General features: G+C 44.7%; 1 protein-coding gene, 1 long non-coding RNA gene and 1 pseudogene across 3 annotated transcripts; 1 reads left to right on the forward strand and 2 right to left on the reverse strand.

Moving 5' to 3' along the window:
* LOC118561874 overlaps positions 1-22,398 on the forward strand; it is a 951,216-nt pseudogene that overhangs the window by 735,539 nt on the left and 193,279 nt on the right.
* Positions 705-1,806, reverse strand: LOC118561914 (paraneoplastic antigen Ma3 homolog). The gene has a single exon (XM_036134152.1). It carries the CDS (start codon positions 1,734-1,736, stop codon positions 705-707), a length of 1,032 nt encoding a protein of 343 aa, XP_035990045.1. The 5' UTR covers positions 1,737-1,806.
* Positions 19,387-20,889, reverse strand: LOC118561889. 2 transcript variants are annotated; one of them, XR_004930339.1, is made up of 3 exons: positions 20,765-20,889; positions 20,181-20,677; positions 19,387-20,092 (listed from the first exon to the last, which is right to left on the reverse strand). It is a non-coding gene; the product is annotated as an uncharacterized LOC118561889 (long non-coding RNA). The 2 variants fall into 2 exon arrangements; XR_004930340.1 differs by having other exon boundaries at positions 19,387-20,106.

Below are 22,398 nucleotides of genomic sequence, written 5' to 3' on the forward strand. Positions count from 1 at the left end.
AGACATCCCACAACAGTGCCAGCTGGAACTGTTATGTCTCTCAAAGATTCATTCTGGAACAATAAGGTCAGCTGGTTCACATCCACAGCATTACTTGGAATAACCATGGCTTGTAGCAGCACACCAGCAGGAAGGGGATTTATGATTGAAGATTCCACTACCAAGATGTCATCAGTGAGAGTCTTCTCCACATCCACTCTGCAAGATGCTTTACATTTACTCCCAGCAGGAAATGTCAGGTCTCCAGGACCCTCCCACTTTATACACCCGATCTCTTCATTCTCTTCTTTTGAACCCAAATGTCTTCCTGCATCTCCAAGCAGAAGACTGTGTATTCCTAATGTCTGAACATGCATCTCAGATGTTTCCTCACACAGCTGAGCCAAGCGTTTTGGAAGATTGGCTTTTGCATTGGTCCCAATGATGACCGGGGTTTGGTCTGGACCTGGTGGATCTGGACAAATCAGAGCTAGGACTGACAAAGCAGCTGGAGCTCCAGTCACTGTCTTGGGAAACTCCATATCTACTATCACATAGCCGAGATATGGGTAGCTGGAATCACTCAAACCCCATATGTCTAGTTTACTGACAGGGTGAATGGGTGTGTCAGACAGGTGCTTCCTGTACCAGGATTCAAAAATAATGCTAACCCGGGAACCGCTGTCTAATAGGGCATCACAGAGTTGTCCATTAATTTTTAAGGGTTACAAGGACGGTGGCCCTATTAGCCCTTCTGGCAGCCCAACAGGTTGTAGATTACCCACTGCACTCTTTCTCACTGTAGCACTCTGCTCAACGCTTTCATCAGTAGAAGACTGTGCATTTGGGGTTTTAGCTTTTTTGAGTGCTTGAATAAGCCTCTGAATAACTTTATTTTGATTTTCTGGCCTCCTGCATTTACTAGCCATATGTCCGCTTTCACCACAGCGGTAACAAAAACGTTCATCCGCTTCAGGACGTCTACTTGGAGTGTACACGGCCATGACAGCTGGTGGTGTTTCAACCTGATGTGACACTCTGGACTTGACTTTTTGCTGCAGCTGTTTAACTTGTTTCCTTAAAGCCACAACTTCAACATCCAGACTTGGTTCTTTAAGTCTCTCTCTGTCAGTTGAACATTTGTCATGTTTATCAGCAGTATCTTGAAGGGATTGTGAAGAAAGTGCAGCGAACATTGACTTTACCTCTTTTATCTCAGCCCTCAGACTCTGAATTTCAGAATGATTTTGGTCTATCTGAGGTTTGGGGTAGACTGCACGTACTGATGGAGTTAACTTAGCTCTAGATGCTTCATACTCCTCTTCAGCACGAATTTCACGCAATAGTTCAAGAAAGGTTGGGGGGTTCCCTTTTCTCTCCCTCAACCTGAGCTGAATTAGCATTAAGTCTGAACCCACTGCGCCCTTAAGCAACTGTTCAATCCGAGCTTTGTTCATGCTTGAGGCAGGAAGGCCATCTCTTTGAACGACTTTCGACAAACTGCGCTCTAGTCTCCGTAGAAAGTCTGACAACTTTTCCCCAGACTGTTGTTGCATCAGTCTAAAAGCGAAGTATAAATCATCTCCTGACTCTGCCATCCCAAATGCACTATCAAGAGCTTCTAGACACTCTTCAGGACTGACATTTGGATCAGAAAGGCGAACTGCTTTGATGACTTCTAATGCAGGACCCTTTAGGCCCTCCATTATTCTCCGTCGTTTTTCTTTTGCCGAACATTCACTCACCTCTACCATCATGTAAGCTTGCTCCAACCAATGATCAAATTGTTCTTCACCTGCAGGAGTGGGCACTATGCCGGAGAAAGTGCGCAGGCGGTGAAATCCTCCAGTTTCTGTGGCAGGTTTAACTGCTTTGTCCAGTAGATCACTCACAGCACGAATGAGGGACTCTGTGGATGAGGGAATGGGTTCTGAACCAGCTAGAAGAGCATGCACTTCCTCTGCAGTCTTCCCTTCTGCTTGTAACAGGGTATTTAGTTTTGCACTAAAATCTTCATCTGCACTTGAAGATTCTGCAGTAATGAATATAGGCCATACTGTAGACTCATCTAGAGTCAGCACCTCTTTTGGTATATCTGCATTTCTAAGTTTCTCCCTGCACTCACAAAGCACTAATATTTGATCAGTTGATTCATCCAACATTCTTCCCCTCACACGCACACGCCCAAGACACTTTATAGTCTGCAATGTCTCTTCTACTTGTGCAACTTCTGTATTTTGGGGAACTTTTGTCAACAATGCATGGCTCTCATTTATGCCTTCCCCTCGACACCAGCTCCTAAGTTTATTCACCATAACCTCGGTTTGCTGCATTTTGTCTCACTTTTACCTTAACAATAATGATCAGAAAATACTTGGAACTAATACATCAAAACTCAAACAAAGGATCCCAGCGGTGCCTCCATTTATGTAGCCCTTTTATACCGCAATGAAGTAGGTAAGAGCCCCTGAGTTCATTAAACCCATTAACTTATAAATAATAACACTTCCGTGTTTAAACCTTTGTTTAAGTTTCACTTTAGAATAATAATGCTCCAGTACTTTCCTATTCTCGTCACTCAATAATATAGCTTTGACCAAAAATAATATACTCCAAATACTATTCTACAATAAATCAAGCACACACCTGTATGAAATGTTGAACATATATTGAACACAATAATAAGTTCACAACAAAAAAAACTAGATGTTTCAATCTTTTGGTTTCAAAACCTATTTTCAATGTGGGCCCACACTTAAATGTTCTCCTAAGCCGGCAATAATTAACTAAGATATAGTCCCAAAAAAAATAAACCCGTTGCAGGCCTGATGTGATGATGAAGCGTGGATTTTGGTACCTTACTCCAGAGAAACCCCGAACCTTCTTGAAATTTAACTCGACCTTAGTCCAGTTGGCAAGATGTCTTCAGCTCCTTCACAGGATTCAGGAAACGGCAAGAAAAATCCAGCGTAGACACAGTCCTCCAGCACAGGATTCAGGAAACAGCCAGAAAAATCCAACATAGACACAGTCCTCCAGCACAGGATTCAGGAAACAGCCAGAAAAATCCAACATAGACACAGTCCTCCAGCACAGGATTCAGGCTCAGTGCAAGCTCATCTCTTTGCACTAGACTCAATTCTGTAACGCTCCCACAACGGAAACCTTAGCTAAGTCTTCTGTTAACGGAGTTAGCTCACAGTACTCAATGTCCATTCACTGTGCTAATGAATGCTAAATGCTAATGCGTTAGCGAGCATTGCATATTACTTTCACCTACTGTACAGCGAATTCCGGTTTGGAATGATCACAGCAGCTACAAACAAAAGTGCAGAGTCGATATCAATACACAGACTGTCGAGTTGAAAACCTGAATATCTACAAAGCACTTATTTCTCATCAACTCCGCCACGTTTTCCAGCGCAGTTTTCTTTCCTTTTTTCTTCCCTGACCCTCCGCCAACCATGGACCAATCAAGTTGCTTTTTTCTACGCCACTTCTTCTTACAAACATAAGCCCTTCAAAATAAAATATGGTGAAGATTACTTTCCTATAAACGATTTTAAATACATTTCTTTTTTGCTAACACGTATTTATAACAATTTTAACATATTTAAGCAAACATGCTTAACACATTCTAAATTATTATTCCTTCCATGAACTTAACTCAATACAAAATACTCTTATTTTGGACTGGGTTACAAAATGTAAAGGCAAACCAAAATTGACTCTCTTTCTCTATGGGTACAGAGATGAAAGCATTGTTGATGTCCACTACTGTGAATATGTTTGCATCTGACCTTAAAGAGTTCAGCAGAGTGTGGGGGTCAGGGACACAAGGTGCTCACTGAATTACTGCATTATTTACTGCCTGGAGATCCTGTACCATGTGCCAGCCAGCGGATGGCGCCTGTTTCTTCACTGGGAATATGGGGGTGTTACATGGGGAGTCACTACATTTAATAATCACTCCTGCCTTTATCAAATCTGTAATCACAGGTTTTATCCCTTCACATGCATCTGGTTTAAGGGGATACTGTTTTACACAGGGCCTGTATTCTGTTTTTGGTCTAATTTGTACAGGTAATGCTCCTTTAACTAGCCCTACATCAGTGGGGCCTTGTGACCACAAGTTTTGAGGAACAGGTGCCAAAAACTGTTCCTCTTCAGCAGTAAGGAGAAATGATCACGTCACTTTTTCTTGTAAATGGATTCCCATGTTTACCGAAACTGTCCAAAACAATGCTTTTTCTAGTTGACTCACTGGTCCATGTGTTCGATGATGTTTCTGTCCAGTCTGAGGCAGCCACCCCCTTTTGCATCATTTTTCCCAAATCTTTCCACCATATAAGTTTACCTGGGAAGTGTGTGAGGTCTTTGTCAGATATCCACAGAGCAGTTCTTTTGTTCTGGAAAGCTCTGATTGCCCTCATCATGTCACTTGGCAACTTGTCTCTTCCCTGGAGCTGCAGGTTGACAGAGTTCAGGTGATGGTAATATCTGTTAGAAAGTCCAGCTGATGATCCAGTGTGGCTCTTTAACTCAGGCTAGTGTTTCCATGCTTGGAGCTCCATCAGTACACTTGAAGTTTGGACCAGCTTAGATGGTTTTGATAAAAAAAAAAAAAAATCAACAGTGCATTCAGAACATCCTCACCTGTGGTTTGACCAAGAAGCAGAAGTAAGGCCAACATTTGCTCCTTCAAAGTGTTTTCTTTGGAGAAGCTCAGCCAAACACACAGCTGCTCATTATGGCTGATATCCGTGCTTTCATCCTGAGCCATGCTGAAACAGTATGTAGATTCACATATTAATATACAAAGAACTTTGATATATATTCCAAACTGTTAATTGGCCTCACATGATTTAAACCAAATGTGTTGTTGTTAAAAGAGATGATGCTGTGTACATGACACCATTGCCAAACATTTATGAAAGGGTCTAGAACTTGTTCAATAAAGTGAAGTTAATTTTTTTCCTCTGTATGTTTTTAGATAAGTGTAGATTAATTGAATTGAGTACATGCACTATTTACTATAAACATTTAAAATTCAGCACTATGTGATCTTGAAAATGCAAGTTTATAACAGAGGTGATATCTCAAAGCAAAGTGTGTAGTGGAAAATGGAAATGTAACCATTAGTAAATGACTTAACCTGATTCTGTACTGAATCAAGATATTCTAGTTTTAGCACTTTGTGACTGAAATGTTCTGGTAGTTCTTAGCTGGCTGTAGAAGAAAAAGCTGTTGATCAGGAATGAGCCATATTGTATTTCCTTTGTTCCTCATTTGAAAAGCCAGAAAGGAACAGAAAGTGCCTGTTTTACATTTCACTTTCACACTTCAACCTGTTCAGATGGAACACAGTCTGGTTCTACTGTGGTTCTGTTTGGTCTCAGTCTGTTGTTCAGATCTTGTTCTTCAGCACTTTGGGTCGTCTGAACAAACTGTAAGTTTGCTTTGTTTCCTACCAGAACTTTGTCTTGAGGAACTTTCCTCTTTGTTTCTGCTCTCTGATGTCTGGAGAACATGTTCACTTCTGATTTCAGCACAAAGTTTCATCTCTGCTGTCTGAAGACTAATCTACAGGATTATTAGATTATTGATTAATGACATCAATGTTAAAATGTGTTTGATTCAGTCAGATTATTAAATAGTTCAGCTTTGATGCAGCAGATAATCCACTTGTAGAGTTTGATGATTGTGAAATAAAATAGTTGCTGATGTTCAGTCAGAGTGAATCAGTGTCAGTGGATGAAATGTTGCTCCATGGCTCCATCTAGTGGACTGATAGTAGAAGTACAGCAGCTGATGGCAGCTTCCTCTGCCTCTCACTGCTGTCTGACCGCATTCAACTGACACTGATATGAAGCAGAGAAGAAGAGCCAATCAGAGGAGGAGCAGCTGATCTTTTTCCAGCACTAATGATGTAAAGGATGATCAGAGTTGATGTGCAGATGAATGATTTGTGTTTCCTCTGCAGGTGAAGGTAGAAAGTGTGTGTGAGCTGATGTGGATGTGAATTCAGCAGCATGGATCAGTGTGAGGACAGAGAGGAGGGAGTCCCTCCCTCTAAAACCACCCTGTGTGGGGAAGCTGAGAGCCAGAGCCACGCTCAGAGGTGAGATCAGCATCTCTAAGTGTCCAGAGCCCTTTTCACACAGTGTTCTCACTATATCAGGCCAGAAGAGACCAAGTGGTCCTGAAGCTGCTGCTGTTCCTCTTTGCTGCTTCATCCAGACTGAACAGAGCAGCTCAGCATGGTACCAGTGGGTTCTGACAAACAGCAAGTCAGTGTTGCACAACCAGCTGAGTGACACCAGCCTGTTGCTTAGAGCTCTGGGTTCCAGCAGGACACATCTGGAAAAACTCACCAACTTCCAGAACATTTCCTGGATCTTGATGACCAACATGTGTTCAACATTATTCATCCTAGAAAGAAGGACGGCTGATCAGACATTTATGGAAGAATATTTACATTTTCTGTCTAAATACGACCCAGATTAACAGAACCAGCTGGTTCCTCTATGTATGTATTAAAAATATGTGTTATTTTGACAGGATTCCTAAGACACTGTCAGAAACACATGAACCAGAACCAGAACCCAGCTGTGTATCTTTTAAGAGTGATGATTCAAAGGATTATTTAATTGACTTCAAATCTTCAGGACCTGCATCCTCAGAGAGGTGAGCTGTATCTAACTGCTGTAACTGTGGAAACTGAGTCAGTCTGAAATGTTTTTATTCCAACATGTGTTTAACGTGAGCTCAGCTCTTTTTCCCACATTTCTATGTTCATATGTGAAGCGGTGTGTGTTGGATGTTCTCCAGAACCACAGCAGTGAAAGTGGAAAGAATGGATGTTGTTGGAGGCGTCCTGGATGCTGCTACATCATGTTTAACAGCTCTGATCTGTTTGCTTTTGGGCCTCATTGATTAGTCGCCATCATTAAACACTTTTCTCTGCTTAAAGTCAAAGATTTAGTTTGGACTGGAGCTCACTCTGATTGGTTCTGTTCCATGTTAATGAGCTAACTGGACTCTTTAGTCCCTCTCCCATATTCATAGTGATTGAATCAAATCCAACATGGAACCAACTGGACTTTCTTTCTTTGTTCCTGAACCGTTTTGTCATCGTATCTGAAAGTCTTCCTCAGTTTTAGTGACTGAAGAGTTTCAGTTCTTCTCAGCTGGAGCTGGAACAATCACTGGGATCAGAACCAGAGACTTGGTGTTGTTCCCTCACAGGAGTTTAGAGCTGCAGCTGTTCTTCAGCTCTTAAATATCTCAATGGATTTATTACATTTCAGTTGAGCTTCAGACAAGTTAGCAGAACTGCAGCAACTCATTAAAATGGGTCCAGAAATGCTCTGGTCTAAATGTTTCTCTAGATTTTTCTTCAACAGCTTTATTGTTACTTTGGGAAACTAATAAAATCCTGATTTCACTGCAAGGAATCATGTTGTGATATTTTAGCCAATCACCAGCCCTAGTATGGACCGGTCTCCTCAGTTGGGGTCTGAGGTTCTGGAAATGACCCGTTACATTTCTTTAAGAGCCAAGAACAGAAACCCAGTTCCTCCCAGTGAGCTCTCAGATGTTCCAGTTCTATTTGCAGACAGAGGTTTGATCCGTTATCTCCAGAAATCAGCTGCCCTGTTCTGATGAAAACACCTTCATGTCTTCATGTCTGGAGTGTTGATGCTGATCAGGAGGTTCTACTGCTTCCTGGCTCCATGTCAGACTAACAGTGGATCACATTTCCACGACCCGCTGGGAAATAGCTGGTAGAGCCAGTCTGACCCATCAAGACTTGGTTCCTGTGTGCGTTGTGAGAGCAGTTCAGCAGGGAAGGAAAGCTTCATCATGTGGTTGGTGGAACCAAGCTGAGCTGAAGTGGACCATCAGAGGTTCTGCTAGTTCTTAGTGGATCAGCAGGAACATTAAACATCTCCAACTACCTGGATCCTCTGGTTCTCTGCTCACATCCAGATGTCCTTCATGGACCTTTACCTTCTGATTATCTCTGTGTGGACAGATATAATGTGAGCTCACTGGCTTCCAGGGACCTACAGGATCCATTTTAAAATCCTCACCATCACATCCAGGACAGAACCTTACATGGACACACAGCCACATATCTCAGACCTCCTCCAGGTCCACACCACCTCAGATCTAGTCATCAGAACCTGCTGGATGTCCCACACACTGTCCTGAAGACCTGTGTGGACAGAACCTTCACCTCCACTGTCTCCAAGCTCTGGGTCACTGTCCCCACCAGCATCAGATCTGCTGACAGTGTGGACAGTTTGAAGTCCCAGTTCAAGACCCACTTTTTAAAATGTCTACTGGGTTGTTCTGGTGGTTCTGGTCTTTTAGATCATCTTCCTCTTTTTAACTTATTTGTCTCGTGTTCATTTGATGCTCAGTTTTTCTGTTTTAAGGACTTTTACTGTGAAGCTCTTGGTGATTTCATCTGTGAAAACTGCTGGATGAATATTTACTTCCTTCCTGATTCTTCTGGTTCCTCCACAGAGTGGACCAGCAGAACTCAGAGGTTCCCAGAGGTCCGTCTGCCCGACGGCATCAAACCCAGCTGGACTCCATATTTATGGTCTGTACAAGTACAACAACTACTTTTTCATCGGTACTGTTCAGTCGTCTCCATGCTGGACTTTGTGGACCAGTGGACCGTCAGTCTGTCCAACATGGTTCTGATGTTTGGATCCATGATCTCAGTCTGATGTGTCCTCCATATATTATTCTGTTCCAGCTGCTGGAGGACAACATTGTCACTTTTGTGAAGAAGGAGCTGAAGAAGATCCAGAAGGTTCTGAGTCCAGATGACCCAGACTGCTCAGAGAGTCAGAGAGATGATGAGGAGGTGTTGGATGGTGAGGATGAAGAGCAGAGGAGGAGCAGCAGAGAGGCACTGATGAAGATCACTGTGAACTTCCTGAGGAGGATGAAGCAGGAGGAGCTGGCTGACCATCTGCAGAGCAGTAAGAGGATTTCTACAAAGATTTAATCTGATGGATAAATCACACATTTACTGATGTCTGAAGAGATGGAATCACATTTATTCACATCATCTTCAGAAGATCATTTGGTTTCCTTCCTGATTTCACTTTTTTGTGTTCATTTAGAACATCTTGCTGCAGTTTGTCAACATAAACTTAAATCTGGTCTGAAGGAGAAGTTCCAGTGTGTGTTTGAGGGGATCGCTAAAGCAGGAAGTCCAACCCTTCTGAACCAGATCTACACAGAGCTCTACATCACAGAGGGAGGGACTGGAGAGGTCAATGATGAACATGAGGTCAGACAGATTGAAACAGCATCCAGGAAACCACACAGACCAGAAACAACCATCAGACAAGAAGACATCTTTAAAGTCCCACCTGGAAGAGATCAACCAATCAGAACAGTGATGACAAAGGGAGTGGCTGGCATTGGGAAAACAGTCTTAACCCAGAAGTTCACTCTGGACTGGGCTGAAGACAAAGCCCACCAGAACATCCACTTCATATTTCCATTCACCTTCAGAGAGCTGAATGTGCAGAAAGAGAAAAAGTTCAGCTTGGTGGACCTTGTTCATCACTTCTTTACTGAAACCCAAGAAATCTGCCGCTTTGAACACTTCCAGGTTCTGTTCATCTTTGATGGTCTGGATGAGAGTCGACTTCCTCTGGACTTCCAGAACCAGGAGATCCTGACTGATGCTACAGAGTCCACCTCAGTGGATGTTCTGCTGACAAACCTCATCAGGGGGAAACTGCTTCCCTCTGCTCGCCTCTGGATAACCACACGACCTGCAGCAGCCAATCAGATCCCTCCTGAGTGTGTTGGCATGGTGACAGAGGTCAGAGGGTTCACTGACCCACAGAAGGAGGAGTACTTCAGGAAGAGATTCAGAGATGAGGAGCAGGCCAGGAGGATCATCTCCCACATGAAGACATCAAGAAGCCTCCACATCATGTGCCACATCCCAGTCTTCTGCTGGATCACTGCTACGGTTCTGGAGGACGTGTTGGAGAGCAGAGAGGGAGGAGAGCTGCCCAGCACCCTGACTGAGATGTACATCCACTTCCTGGTGGTTCAGACCAAAGTGAAGAAGGTCAAGTATGATGGAGGAGCTGAAACAGATCCACTCTGGAGTCCAGAGAGCAGGAAGATGATTGAGTCTCTGGGAAAACTGGCTTTTGATCAGCTGCAGAAAGGAAACCTGATCTTCTATGAATCAGACCTGACAGAGTGTGGCATCGATATCAGAGCAGCCTCAGTGTACTCAGGAGTGTTCACACAGATCTTTAGAGAGGAGAGAGGGCTGTACCAGGACAAGGTGTTCTGCTTCGTCCATCTGAGTCTTCAGGAGTTTCTGGCTGCTCTTCATGTTCATCTGACCTTCATCAACTCTGGTGTCAACCTGATGGAAGAAATAAAAACATTTAAGAAGTCTTTATTTTCTAGGAAACCTAAACTAAAGTCTTTTCACCAGAGAGCTGTTGATCAGGCCTTACAGAGTCCAAATGGACACCTGGACTTGTTCCTCCGGTTCCTCTTGGGACTTTCACTGCAGACCAATCAGAGACTCCTACAAGGTCTGCTGACACAGACAGGAAGTAGCTCACAGACCAATCAGGAAACAGTTCAGTACATCAAGGAGAAGATCAGTGAGAATGTGTCTGCAGAGAAAAGCATCAATCTGTTCCACTGTCTGAATGAACTGAAGGATCGTTCTCTAGTGGAGGAGATCCAACAGTCTCTGAGTTCAGGAAGTCTCTCCACTGATAAACTGTCTCCTGCTCAGTGGTCAGCTCTGATCTTCATCTTAGTGTCATCAGCAGAAGATCTGGATGTGTTTGACCTGAAGAAATACTCTGCTTCAGAGGAGGTTCTCCTGAGGCTGCTGCCAGTGGTTAAAGCCTCCAACAAAGCTCTGTAAGGACACAGATTGTTGCTGCTTCTATTTCTGATAGTGAGAAATCTGTTAATGGGGTAAATATTGATTCATGTTGCTTCAGTTTATTTATAATGAACCAGTTCACAATAAAAGGCAACATAAAGATGTGTAAAATCAGACAGATCCATCAATCTTTCCAAGGAGAACATTGGTGACTGTAAAGAAATCAACAATATTTCTGATGAATTGTTTAATAGCAGATTTTTCTCCCTGTCTCCTTAGACTGAGTGGCTGTAACCTCTCAGAGATAAGCTGTGAAGCTCTGTCCTCAGTTCTCAGCTCCCAGTCCTCCAGTCTCAGAGAACTGGACCTGAGGAACAACAACCTGCAGGATTCAGGAGTGAAGCTTCTCTCTGCTGGACTGGAGAGTCCAACCTGCAGACTGGAAACTCTCAGGTACAAAGTTCTCCATCCTGTTGAGACCAGATTTCTGTCCATTACCTCCTAAAAACATGATGGAAATGTTAGTTCACTGATAGATTTGTTAACTTTTGTCTGCTAAAAAGTTGATGTAAATATAACTTTATTGACATTATTCATCATTCAAAAAAACCCCTGTAATTTTGACACTGTACAATATTTACAGTTTCTGTCCTGAAATATTTACACACATATTTAACAATCTATACAGCAACATATATTATATCGCTAATGTACATAACACTACTGTATATTATACTGTATATATTTTTGATTATCTGGCATTTTGATATGAGTGCACTGGTTGGACCTGGCTTTAATCTCGTTGTACATGTGTGGAACATGATGTACAATGACAATAATAAACATTCTGAATCTGATATATTCATCTGCAGACAACTATACGTTACTTCAATGCAGAGAAGCTGAAGGCAACCACCTGGGCCCCCACCAGTAAGGGGACCCGCTGGTTACCCAGCCATTTAACACTACCCATTAATTATTTATGTATGTTTAAATAAAATAATTAAGATTTACAATCACAAAGGTAACAGAAAAATTTAACATAATGCATCATCAACTTCTGCTCCCCTTTCCATTTACTAAAATGAACTATTCTGTCTGACTACATAAAGATCCCAGAATGCAGTGCGCTGATTGAGCAGCAGGAGAGATCAGAACAAAGAAAGATGAAGCAGAGAAATCAAATCAAAGCTGGAAGCTGAAAAAGTGACAGAAAAGAAAAAGGTGTTGTTCTACCAAAATGGTCTGAAGCCCTGGATGTTTTCTAATCAGTCCCGGATCTCATGAAGAAAGAAATTTAGATGTTTGTTAAAAAGATGGATTAAACCCAAAAATGACATTTGGATAAAGTAATTTAAAAATAATCACATTAGTTTTTATTGTATTCCATATAGTCACTACCTGCTCCACCATAACCTGACAATGAGTCAAAAGAAAAAGACAGAAAAGATTATTTGTGTACATGCAACACCACGACTGCTCAACTACTCCCACAACTAGGACCCAGTGTTTTTGAAGGTGAAGTTGTTTGTTTGGGCTTGACTTTCTTTCTGAGAGAAATAATTTAATTATCTCTCAGTTTCCCACAATAAAGCAGAATATTAGTTGTAGATAGTTTGTCCTTTCCATGTCCCAGTTTCCTGGTCATCACGTCCACCAGAGTTGACTCAGCACATCCCAAACACACGCAGGCCAGAGCCCAGAGTGACAGGGAAACTAGTGATGAGACAACAAGAGAATGAGATGCAGTAAGTGGGGAAAATATGGGAAAAAGTTTAACAAAGAGTAGAAGAAAGAGAGCACACTGAAAGACTGGATGTGACCTCAGATGGGAGATTTCTCAAAGACATTCTGCTGATTCTGCAAGTGTGAAATATGTGTTCACCATACGCTGCTAATGCTACTGATCCAAACCACTGCTTTATTCTTTATCTCAGCTTCAATTATTGACTCCAATTAGATTAAATAATATTAAAGCGATCTAGACACCAGAACAATGGTTCTACTGGGACAACCAGTTTATCTTTGGTATTTTAGGTCCAGTTTGAATTTCCCTTAAAGCTAGAACCTTCTGCAGAGTTTGTGTCAGTTTGCAGTTTCCAACCCAGTGAAGCTCTAGCCAGGATTCATCCGTTTAAATGTGTCAGATGTTACTTTTTATTACCTACAGAACAAAATACAGTTTGATTTCTATTTTTTGCTTATTAAAACAACATCTTGTGTTGAATCGTGTGTCTGCAGCTTGTCAGGCTGTCTGGTCTCAGAGGAAGGCTGTGCTTCTCTGGTATCAGCTCTGAGCTCCAACCCCTCCCACCTGAAAGAGTTGGACCTGAGCTACAATCATCCAGGAGACTCAGGAGTGAAGCTGCTGTCGGCTGGACTGAAGGATCCACACTGGAGACTGGAAGCTCTCAGGTAGTGAAGGAAAAGAGGCATAGAGGAACTTTTTTGACAAAGTTTTGTTTCAGCTGGATTTGTTTTTCAATGACAGAAAAGTCTTGGAGACGCTGGTTGAATTCTGTCACCAGAGATGCAATCACAGACACATATTTCTCCTTTTTAGCAGAAAGGTCGGCCTTTGAAAAAGCAGACGTGATTTCAGACAGAGCAGGGAAGTGTGTAGCATTAAAGCCTCGTAGTTGTGTCTCAAAGAGGCGGAGATTTACCCAGAAGGCTTCCAGGTGTGCATACAGGTGTGGCACCAGCTGTTCTTTGCCTTGTAGCTTCTTGTTCAGTGTATTCAGACGATGCGTAAGATCAACTAAAGATGCCAGGTCTGCCAGCCACAGAGGGTCACTTAGTTCATGAAGAGGTCGGCCCTTCTCTTTTAAAACCTGCTCCATTTCTGATCTCAGCCAATCAGAGCGCTGCAGCACAGAGCACCTGAATTTCCCACAGCGATACTAAATCCACTGCAGGTTGTAATGTTTCATCTTCATCATCATCATCATCATCATCATCATCAGAGCCCAGGTGTCTGTCTGCTCTCAGCTCTTCTTTCTTTCTCTGGATTTTTACAACAAGTGGACCAAATGTTGTACTGGTCCTTTCTCAGTGGAGGACAATGTGTGTCTGAGAGACATGTAATGTCCATGTTTGCTGCTGAAAGAGACTGATGGTCTGACCCCCCTCCTCCTTTCAGGGTGGAGCCTGCTGGAGTCCGATGGTTGACACCAGGTCTGAGGAAGTGTAAGTGTGTTTTTCATTTGATTCATGACAACAAAGCAGCTCACATTCAACCATCTTCAAACTGTCCATCACTCATTCAGGAGTCATCATCAAAGTGTCAATAAATGATCAATAACTGCAGCTGGATTGTCTTTGTTCTCTCCATCAGATTCCTGTCAACTCACAATCGACACAAACACAGTGAGCAGAAAACTCAAACTGTCTGAAGACAACAGGAAGGTGACACTTGTGGAGGAGCTTCAGTCATATCCTGATCATCCAGACAGATATGATGTTCCTCAGCTGCTGTGTAGAACTGGTCTGACTGGTCGCTGTTACTGGGAGGTCGAGTGGAGAGGAGAAGTTTTTATATCAGTGAGTTACAGAAGAATCAGGAGGAAAGGAATCAGTAGAGACTGTTGGTTTGGATGTAATGATCAGTCCTGGAGTCTGATCTGCTATGATGGTGGTTACTCTGTCTATCACAATAACAGTAAAACATCTATCTCCTCCTCCTCCGTCTCCAACAGAGTAGCAGTGTATGTGGACTGTCCTGCTGGTATTCTGTCCTTCTACAGAGTCTCCTCTGACTCTCTGATCCACCTCCACACCTTCAACACCACATTCACTGAACCTCTGCTTCCTGGCTTTGGGTTCTGGAGGTTCAGTTCTGGTTCCTCAGTGTTTCTGTGCTGATTGAGTCTAAAGAGTCTCCTCCTGCCAGAGAAAGCCTCTCCCTGTTGAACAGATAGTTCAGTCTGTTCATGTCTGTCTCTTTCACTCAGAAACACGTTTTCACATTCATGGATTCAATCTGTTTCTTTGTGAAACTCTTCTAAATGATTCCTTGGAAACTTCTTCCTCTTCCAGTCCTTTAAAGATGGAAGCTGGGATTATTCCAGGATCCACATGTTGTTTTTCTGCCTGTTTCCAGTCAAAGCTTCACTCTGAATATCAGCATGTTGACTTTCTCTCTTGGTTTTTTACTTTCATTCATCAGTCAGATTTCATTGAAATGTTGGCCAGTTTTTCTCAATCTCTGGACATTATCTGTTTCTGTCCGCTCCTATTTTTCTAAACACTTTTTACATTCACATGTTAAATCTTCCTTTTGTATATTTGCTGCAGTTCTACTTCATGTGTTTTAATGTGAAATAAACAGATTTTCTTCTTCTGTGTTTGATTCATTTGCTGCTCATTCTCTTCTGTTCCTCTTATCAATTTTCAATATTTCAATAAAACTCTGATGCTTGTTTCAATAAAACAGATTTTTTTCTATCAACACTGACTTTCAAAAAGTCCTAATTTACAGTAAAACATTTCCATCTTCTTTCTGACATGTTTTTAAATGACAGATTTTGTTCTTTAGTTGAATAAATCAGCAGCAGAAACTCAAAGCAATGATGAAATGATATTTCTGTTCCATCTTTCCAAACCTTGAAAACACGTTGAGAATGAAAGAAGAGCCGACGCTGACAGTCTGGAACTAAAATCAGCTTCTTTACTTCCAAACTGCTGACTTGGACAGACTGAAGACCAGTTTTTACTTTTCTAGCTAAACTCCTGTGGCACCAAACCAGAAGCTGAACCAACACCAACAACAGAACCACATGGAACATTTCCACATCACAACTTCTTCCTATTCTGGACTTTTAGTTTTACACAGGAAACGTGTGAACGCGCACACAGAGCCGCAGCGTGCACGGCGTCCTGCTGCTCCTCTTAAAGGGACAGTCCCACATTTTCAGCTTCAGGTTCCTGTTCCAACGGTGTCCAGCTCCAGTCCTGGAGGGCCGGTGTCCTGAAACTTTTAGAGGTTCTCTGGTCCATCACGCCTGAATCAAATGGAACAATCAGCTCCTCAGTCTGCAGTCAGGTTCTCCAGAGTCCTGATAATTACAGGATTATTTGACTCAGGCGTGTCGGACCAGGGACACAAATAAAAGTTGCAGGACACCGGTGCTGTGCTAAATTCTGTCCCCCTGTGTCGGGAGCGCGCATTGCAGCCAGACAGGCGGTGTCGGGAGCGCGCATTGCAGCCATACAGGCGGGTTTTCACGGCGCTTCTGATCGATTTCTCGTCCACCAGGGGGCGCCACAGGGTTTAGTCCTTGGTTCCTTTTATTGTCTATGTGGGTCTGAACCGGTTGATGCTAATTTGCATGTCTATGCTGATGAGGTTTTTACTCTTGAGCTCTGACCACAGGAATAAATACTTAGATGACCTTTAACCCCCAGGTGGAGAAACTGGACGTAGCTGAGAATAAAGATATTTTTGTTGTAACAAGTTTTCATTCTTTAATGTAAAATCAGCTTAAAGCTGCAACATTTTATCTGGACTGGATTACTGAGATGTTTTATAAATGAAAGCTTCTTTTTTTTAAGTAATAATTTTCTGACCAACTCTGCTGAAAATGCTTTTAAAGGCTTTTTGACATTTGGCAGATTTTTATTTCCAGTTGCTTTGACACTTCAGTGCCCGGTTAGGAACATTTCTCAACAATTCAGGTTGCAATTTATGTTACAGTCCTGCAAAGTGAAATAAAAAATCAACTATTTCAATGTTCTGTTGACTGACGGAGGTAAAAAATGCTTTCAAGCGGGCACTGTGCCATCGTTGCTCTGGGATATCAAGGTCTCATTTCTTTATTTCACATTTGGTCTGGACTCTGAAGACATTTAGGAAGCATAGGTAACAGCCTAGTTAAAAGAGATCTCAGATTTTATTTTTATAAAGACACCTTTGCAACATTGACCTCATATTAAATCAAACTCTTCATCTTCTCTTCGCCTTTGCTCCCTGCAGCAGTGAGTCTTCAGGACGTTAAATAAATGCTTTTTTCAAGCTTTCAGCACAAAGTCCTTCATTTATAAACCGTTTTCCTGAAAACTGATGAAACTCCAAAAGAACTTTTCTTATTGACAGAAAAGATGTTGGTCTCACATCAAAGATTAGCATGAAATAAGAAATGACAGCTATTTGTCCATTGAGGCACAACCAGCTGAAACGAGGACAGCTGAACTGCACTGAAGCTTTGACGGTGGAGTCTTTTCCTCAGCCTGGCTGAAGGGAGGGAAGTGGTTGCATGAAGTCAGACAAGACACAGGACAGGCAAGGACTGGCAACAAGGTTTTAACCTGGCTGTACTGTTTATTCAGATTTGTTTTAAAAGTTGAAATTTGACTTTCACACTGCAGCTTTAAGATGTAAGCTGCTGATGTCTTCATGGTGGACTCAGCTCATCTCCAGGTTCCTCACATCTCTGAGGTTTCCTCCTGGAGGACGGTCCTCACTGGGAGCTCCATCACTGCTGCCTTCAGCACATCAAACCTCACTGCACAGAAAAGCTCCTCATTTTCTCCATTAATGGACTTTGTTGCTTTAAGCTCCATTTTCCTTCAGACCATTAAAACAGTTTTTATTCTGCAGAATGACTGGAAACTGAGACACTTGTTGTCTTTCAGAGCCCGTCTGGGCCGGGACCCTTCAGGAAGCTTTTATTAGACTTATACGGTTACAGTGAACCCTCGTTTCTCACGGGGGTTACGTTCCTAAAAGGAACCGTTATATGAAGTAGTAACCTTCATTATTTTTAGGGCTGGGCAACGATTAAAATATTTAATCGCGATTAATCGCCCTGATTAATCATGATTAATCGCATTGTATTTACAAACTCCAAGAATGAATTCAAAAGTAGTGTAAAGAGCACTTTTATTTTAATGTTCTGCTGCCATATGAACAAAAGTGTTGTAACATTTGTAGCACTTATCAGTAACACATATTTAGTGTAAAGCTCAACTTAAACATGTAAAACAAAAAATAGCAATAATAATAAATTAAAGCTTATTGCCACTGACAGGGAATTCTCTTTATGGGGAAAAAATCTACCAAAAACAGGCAATTTCTGAGGTAACAGCAGGGAGCAGCATTACCATTTTATGTTCAATACCAAAGTTTAACTTGGCAGTGGTTACAACTAACTTGTTTCTGTCATATTCCATGCTGGAAGAACTTTAAACTGAAATGCTTGCTAACTCGATATGCGTGCGTTGCTTGCGTTTATTTGACGTTGACACGCGTTTTTTTGTTGTTGCTTTCTCGCGTGCATATCCACCTTATTTTTGACGGAAACATGGAGGCAGCGAGTTGACGTTGGTTTGTGCGAGACTTCCGCCCGCTCACTTCCTGTCAGTGTTTAGCTATCTGAGAAGCGGCTCATGCGGCTACTTCGTCTCAAGTTACTCGTCATTATGACTTCGAGGAAGACCGGGATCATTTGTGTGGTTAGAGGTTGTCATAGTAACGGGTGTAAAAGAAAGGTTTACGTGGAGCAGGAGTGTTTTAATCATCGACCGTGTACAAAAGCTGTGGATACGAGGCGCCCTACTTCCTTCACCCTCAGCCGAAGAATGAGGAATCCCTTCGCCTGTGGTTAAAAGCTTAAAATCTGAACAAACCACCGAAGCGACCGTATGTTTTTTTCATTTTGTGGACAAAAGACCAACATAAGACCACATGACGCCAGAAAAGTGTCTGGGCTGCGAAGTTCCATAAAAAAACAAAACCAGGAGACGTCAAGAGGAGAGGAGACAGGTAAGCTAATGTTTTGATATCCTCTCATAACATCAGTTAAATCCCAAACATTACAAAATTAACTGACCAGCAATCTAATCACAACGAGCCAACGGCCAGTATGTTTCTGAATCAGATAATTCATCAGCCTACCTTCCATAAGTCGCCGCTGCATGACTGAAGGCTTTCCCTGGAGCCGCAGCATCAGAGCGCTCTGAGGTCTCGTAGAGCCGCTTGATGCAGTCAGAATCCAGCAGCGTGAACGTCGGACTAGTTTTAGCTTGAACGGACATCAGCCTCCATGAATACCAGGTCATCCATGTTGATATTTATTAACACCGATCCAACTCTTTCACTGCGGAGGTTCGCTTCGGTAAAGTCGCACAGCAGAGCCGTCCGCACCAAGTAACGACACAAAACAGGTTAAAATGTCCTCGTACGTTATATGAGGCCACTTCTTTGTATCATCCACTCACTCATGAATAGTTTGAAGCTGTGGCCCTGACCTGCCACTTCCATTGCTCTGCAAGTTTTGACACTGTTGCTGCGACAGTTGATCATTTCAGTCAAACTAATGTTATTTGGCCGAGGGAAGCGCTGAAACGGAAGTGCGGCACACACAAACGGAAGTTGGACAGACCTTCACAAAATAAAAGCATGTGAGCAACATGCGTTAACGCGCGTTAAAGAAAATATCGCCGTTAATAGTCTAATGAGTTAACGCGAAATTAACGCGTTAACTTGCCCAGCCCTAATATATATATATATATATTTACATGTTATTGGTTTTGTTACTATTATCATTATTATTATTATTATTATCATCATTATTAGGGTGGGTTTCCCGGTTTCTTCAGCTGCCGCTGTTCTACCAGCCACTGCTCCAAGGATTTGCCCCTGAAGCACTGGGGCAGAAAGTGGCGCTGCCAAATCGGCTGTGGCCAAACTCTTTTGTTTTTGGCTGCCCACATTTGCTGCACTTGTTAAAAGCCACTTCTCTCACATACTTTCGTTTCTGGCTCCCGGTGGCCTCCTCTTCTGCCCTGCGTCGCCTGTTCCTCTCAGTGGAGCAGGACACAGACGCAGGGGCAGTGGGTGCAGGAGCCACCTGTGTGGCAGGTGTTAAATAAGGAGCCAGAGGAGGAGCAGCCCTGTGATGACCTGCTGCCATCACTGTCGACCCAGGGTTCAATAAAACAAGCTGAGCTGGGACAGGAAGAGGAGCTGCTGGGGTGACGGGCTGCAGGACGGTGGCACTAGCAGGTCGTCTGCCTGGCCGCAGCTTAGGAGCCTTACCTGCTCTGTTTGGCGGGAGGGAAAACTCATGCTGGAGTCCTGAGGGGGACGGCGCTTCGTCCAGCTTCTCCCACGGAGGAGGCAGCTGTGAGCTGGCCACAACGATGTGGTCCTCTGCAGCAAGGCCCTGGGTGAGGACACTAATCTCCTGCGTGCTCTCCCTTCAATTAAACCTGCAATCAGAAAACTGTCACCATTACAATTAAATGTGATACTTTTATTTCAAATGTCAAAGTAAAAAAAAATAAGCATTGTGCTTACCACTGTGTCAGAGTCCTCTGATTGAGGACAAAAAGCTGAAGAGAGGTGGCCTCCATCAGGGGGGGGCAGTCCAGCACCAGGTCTCAGATGTGGTGGTAGTCGGTGAGAACTTTGGTCCACCGAGGAAGCCGCACTCCATCCTTTTTTGTTGGGGACTTGTGCAGTGAACACAATTTAATGCACAGAGCCTCAACTAGACGACTGGTGCTGGGCCACTGAGCCGGTCCCCCTGGAGGACCAATCAGGCTCCTCTTGACACTGTCCACACCCGGGGTGACGCCCGTATTCTTGGGGGCCTTAAAGCGGCCGTGTGCCAGCTTGGCTTGGTGCCTGGGTTGGTAACTGATCCTCCTCTTGTCCAGGTCAGAGGTCACAGGCAGATGACCTCTGACCTGCTGCTCGTCCAGGTAGAGAGCCTGACGCAGGGTCACCAGGTACTCGGCCAAGTCCTGGACCTTATCCCAGCCTGGGATGCCGTCAGGTCCGAGGACTGCAGCCTGCATGAAAGTATTAAAATACAAAATACATTACAGCATGTAAAATCTCAGTGATGTAGCACTGAAGCTAACGTGTCGTCTACTCACAGGGGCCTGGTCTGCAACGCTGGACCCAGCTGATGCTGCAGGACCAGAGGCTCCAGTTGGCTGGACAGGGCGCTGCAGGGGAGGAGGCAGAGGAGGAGGCAGAGGAGGAGACAGAGGAGGAGACAGAGGAGGGAGACAGAGGAGGAGGCAGCAGAGGAGGAGGACAGAGGAGGGGAGGCAGGGGAGGAGGCAGAGGAGGAGGCAAGAGGAGGAGACAGAGGAGGAGGCAGAGGGGAGGCAGCGGAGGAGACAGAGGAGGAGACAGAGGAGGAGGCAGAGGAGGAGACAGAGGGAGGAGGCAGAGGAGGAGGCAGGAGGAGGAGGACAGAGGAGGGAGGCAGAGGAGGAGGCAGAGGAGAGACAGAGGAGGAGGCAGGGGAGGAGGCAGAGGACGGAGGCAGAGGAGGGAGGCAGAGGAGGAGGCAGGGGAAGGAGGCAGGGGAGGCAGCGACAGAGGAGGAGGCAGAGGAGGAGACAGAGGAGGAGGCAGAGGAGGAGACAGAGGAGGAGACAGAGGAGGAAGCAGAGGAGGAGACAGAGGAGGAGGCAGGGGAGGAGACAGAGGAGGAGACAGAGGAGGAGACAGAGGAGGAGGCACAGGAGGAGGCAGAGGAGGAGGCAGAGGAGGAGACAGAGGAGGAGGCACAGGAGGAGGCAGAGGAGGCACAGGAGGAGGCAGAGGAGGAGGCAGAGGAGGAGGCAGAGGAGGAAGCAGAGGAGGAGACAGAGGAGGAGACAGAGGAGGAGGCACAGGAGGAGGCAGAGGAGGAGGCAGAGGAGGAGACAGAGGAGGAGGCACAGGAGGAGGCAGAGGAGGCACAGGAGGAGGCAGAGGAGGAGGCAGAGGAGGAGGCAGAGGAGGAAGCAGAGGAGGAGACAGAGGAGGAGGCACAGGAGGAGGCAGAGGAGGAGACAGAGGAAGAGGCAGAGGAGGAGACAGAGGAGGAGACAGAGGAGGAGGCAGAGGAGGAGGCAGAGGAGGAGACAGAGGAGGAGGCAGAGGAGGAGGCAGAGGAGGAGGCAGAGGAGGAGGCAGAGGAGGAGGCAGAGGAGGAGACAGAGGAGGAGAAAGAGGAGGAGGCAGAGGAGGGAGGCAGAGGAGGAGGCAGAGGAGGAGGCAGAGGAGGAGGCAGAGGAGGAGACAGAGGAGGAGAAAGAGGAGGGAGGCAGAGGAGGAGGCAGAGGAGGAGGCAGAGGAGGAGGCACAGGAGGAGGCAGAGGAGGAGACAGAGGAGGAGAAAGAGGAGGGAGGCAGAGGAGGGAGGCAGAGGAGGAGGCAGAGGAGGAGGCACAGGAGGAGGCACAGGAGGAGGCAGAGGAGGAGACAGAGGAGGAGGCAGAGGAGGAGGCAGAGGAGGAGACAGAGGAGGAGAAAGAGGAGGGAGGCAGAGGAGGAGGCAGAGGAGGAGGAGAGGGAGGAGGCAGAGGAGGAGACAGAGGAGGAGAAAGAGGAGGGAGGCAGAGGAGGAGGCAGAGGAGGAGGCAGAGGAGGAGGCACAGGAGGAGGTAGAGGAGGAGACAGAGGAGGAGGCAGAGGAGGAGGCAGAGGAGGAGGTAGAGGAGGAGACAGAGGAGGAGGCAGAGGAGGAGGCAGAGGAGGAGGCAGAGGAGGAGGCAGAGGAGGAGGCAGAGGA

This window comes from Fundulus heteroclitus, unplaced genomic scaffold (genome assembly GCF_011125445.2).
Source record: "Fundulus heteroclitus isolate FHET01 unplaced genomic scaffold, MU-UCD_Fhet_4.1 scaffold_75, whole genome shotgun sequence".
Classification (NCBI taxonomy): Eukaryota; Metazoa; Chordata; class Actinopteri; order Cyprinodontiformes; family Fundulidae; genus Fundulus; species Fundulus heteroclitus.

Bases quoted from the DNA above. Each gene is read 5' to 3' on its own strand.
- LOC118561914 (XM_036134152.1), bottom strand. From the start codon at position 1,736: ATGATGGTAGAGGTGAGTGAATGTTCGGCAAAAGAAAAACGACGGAGA.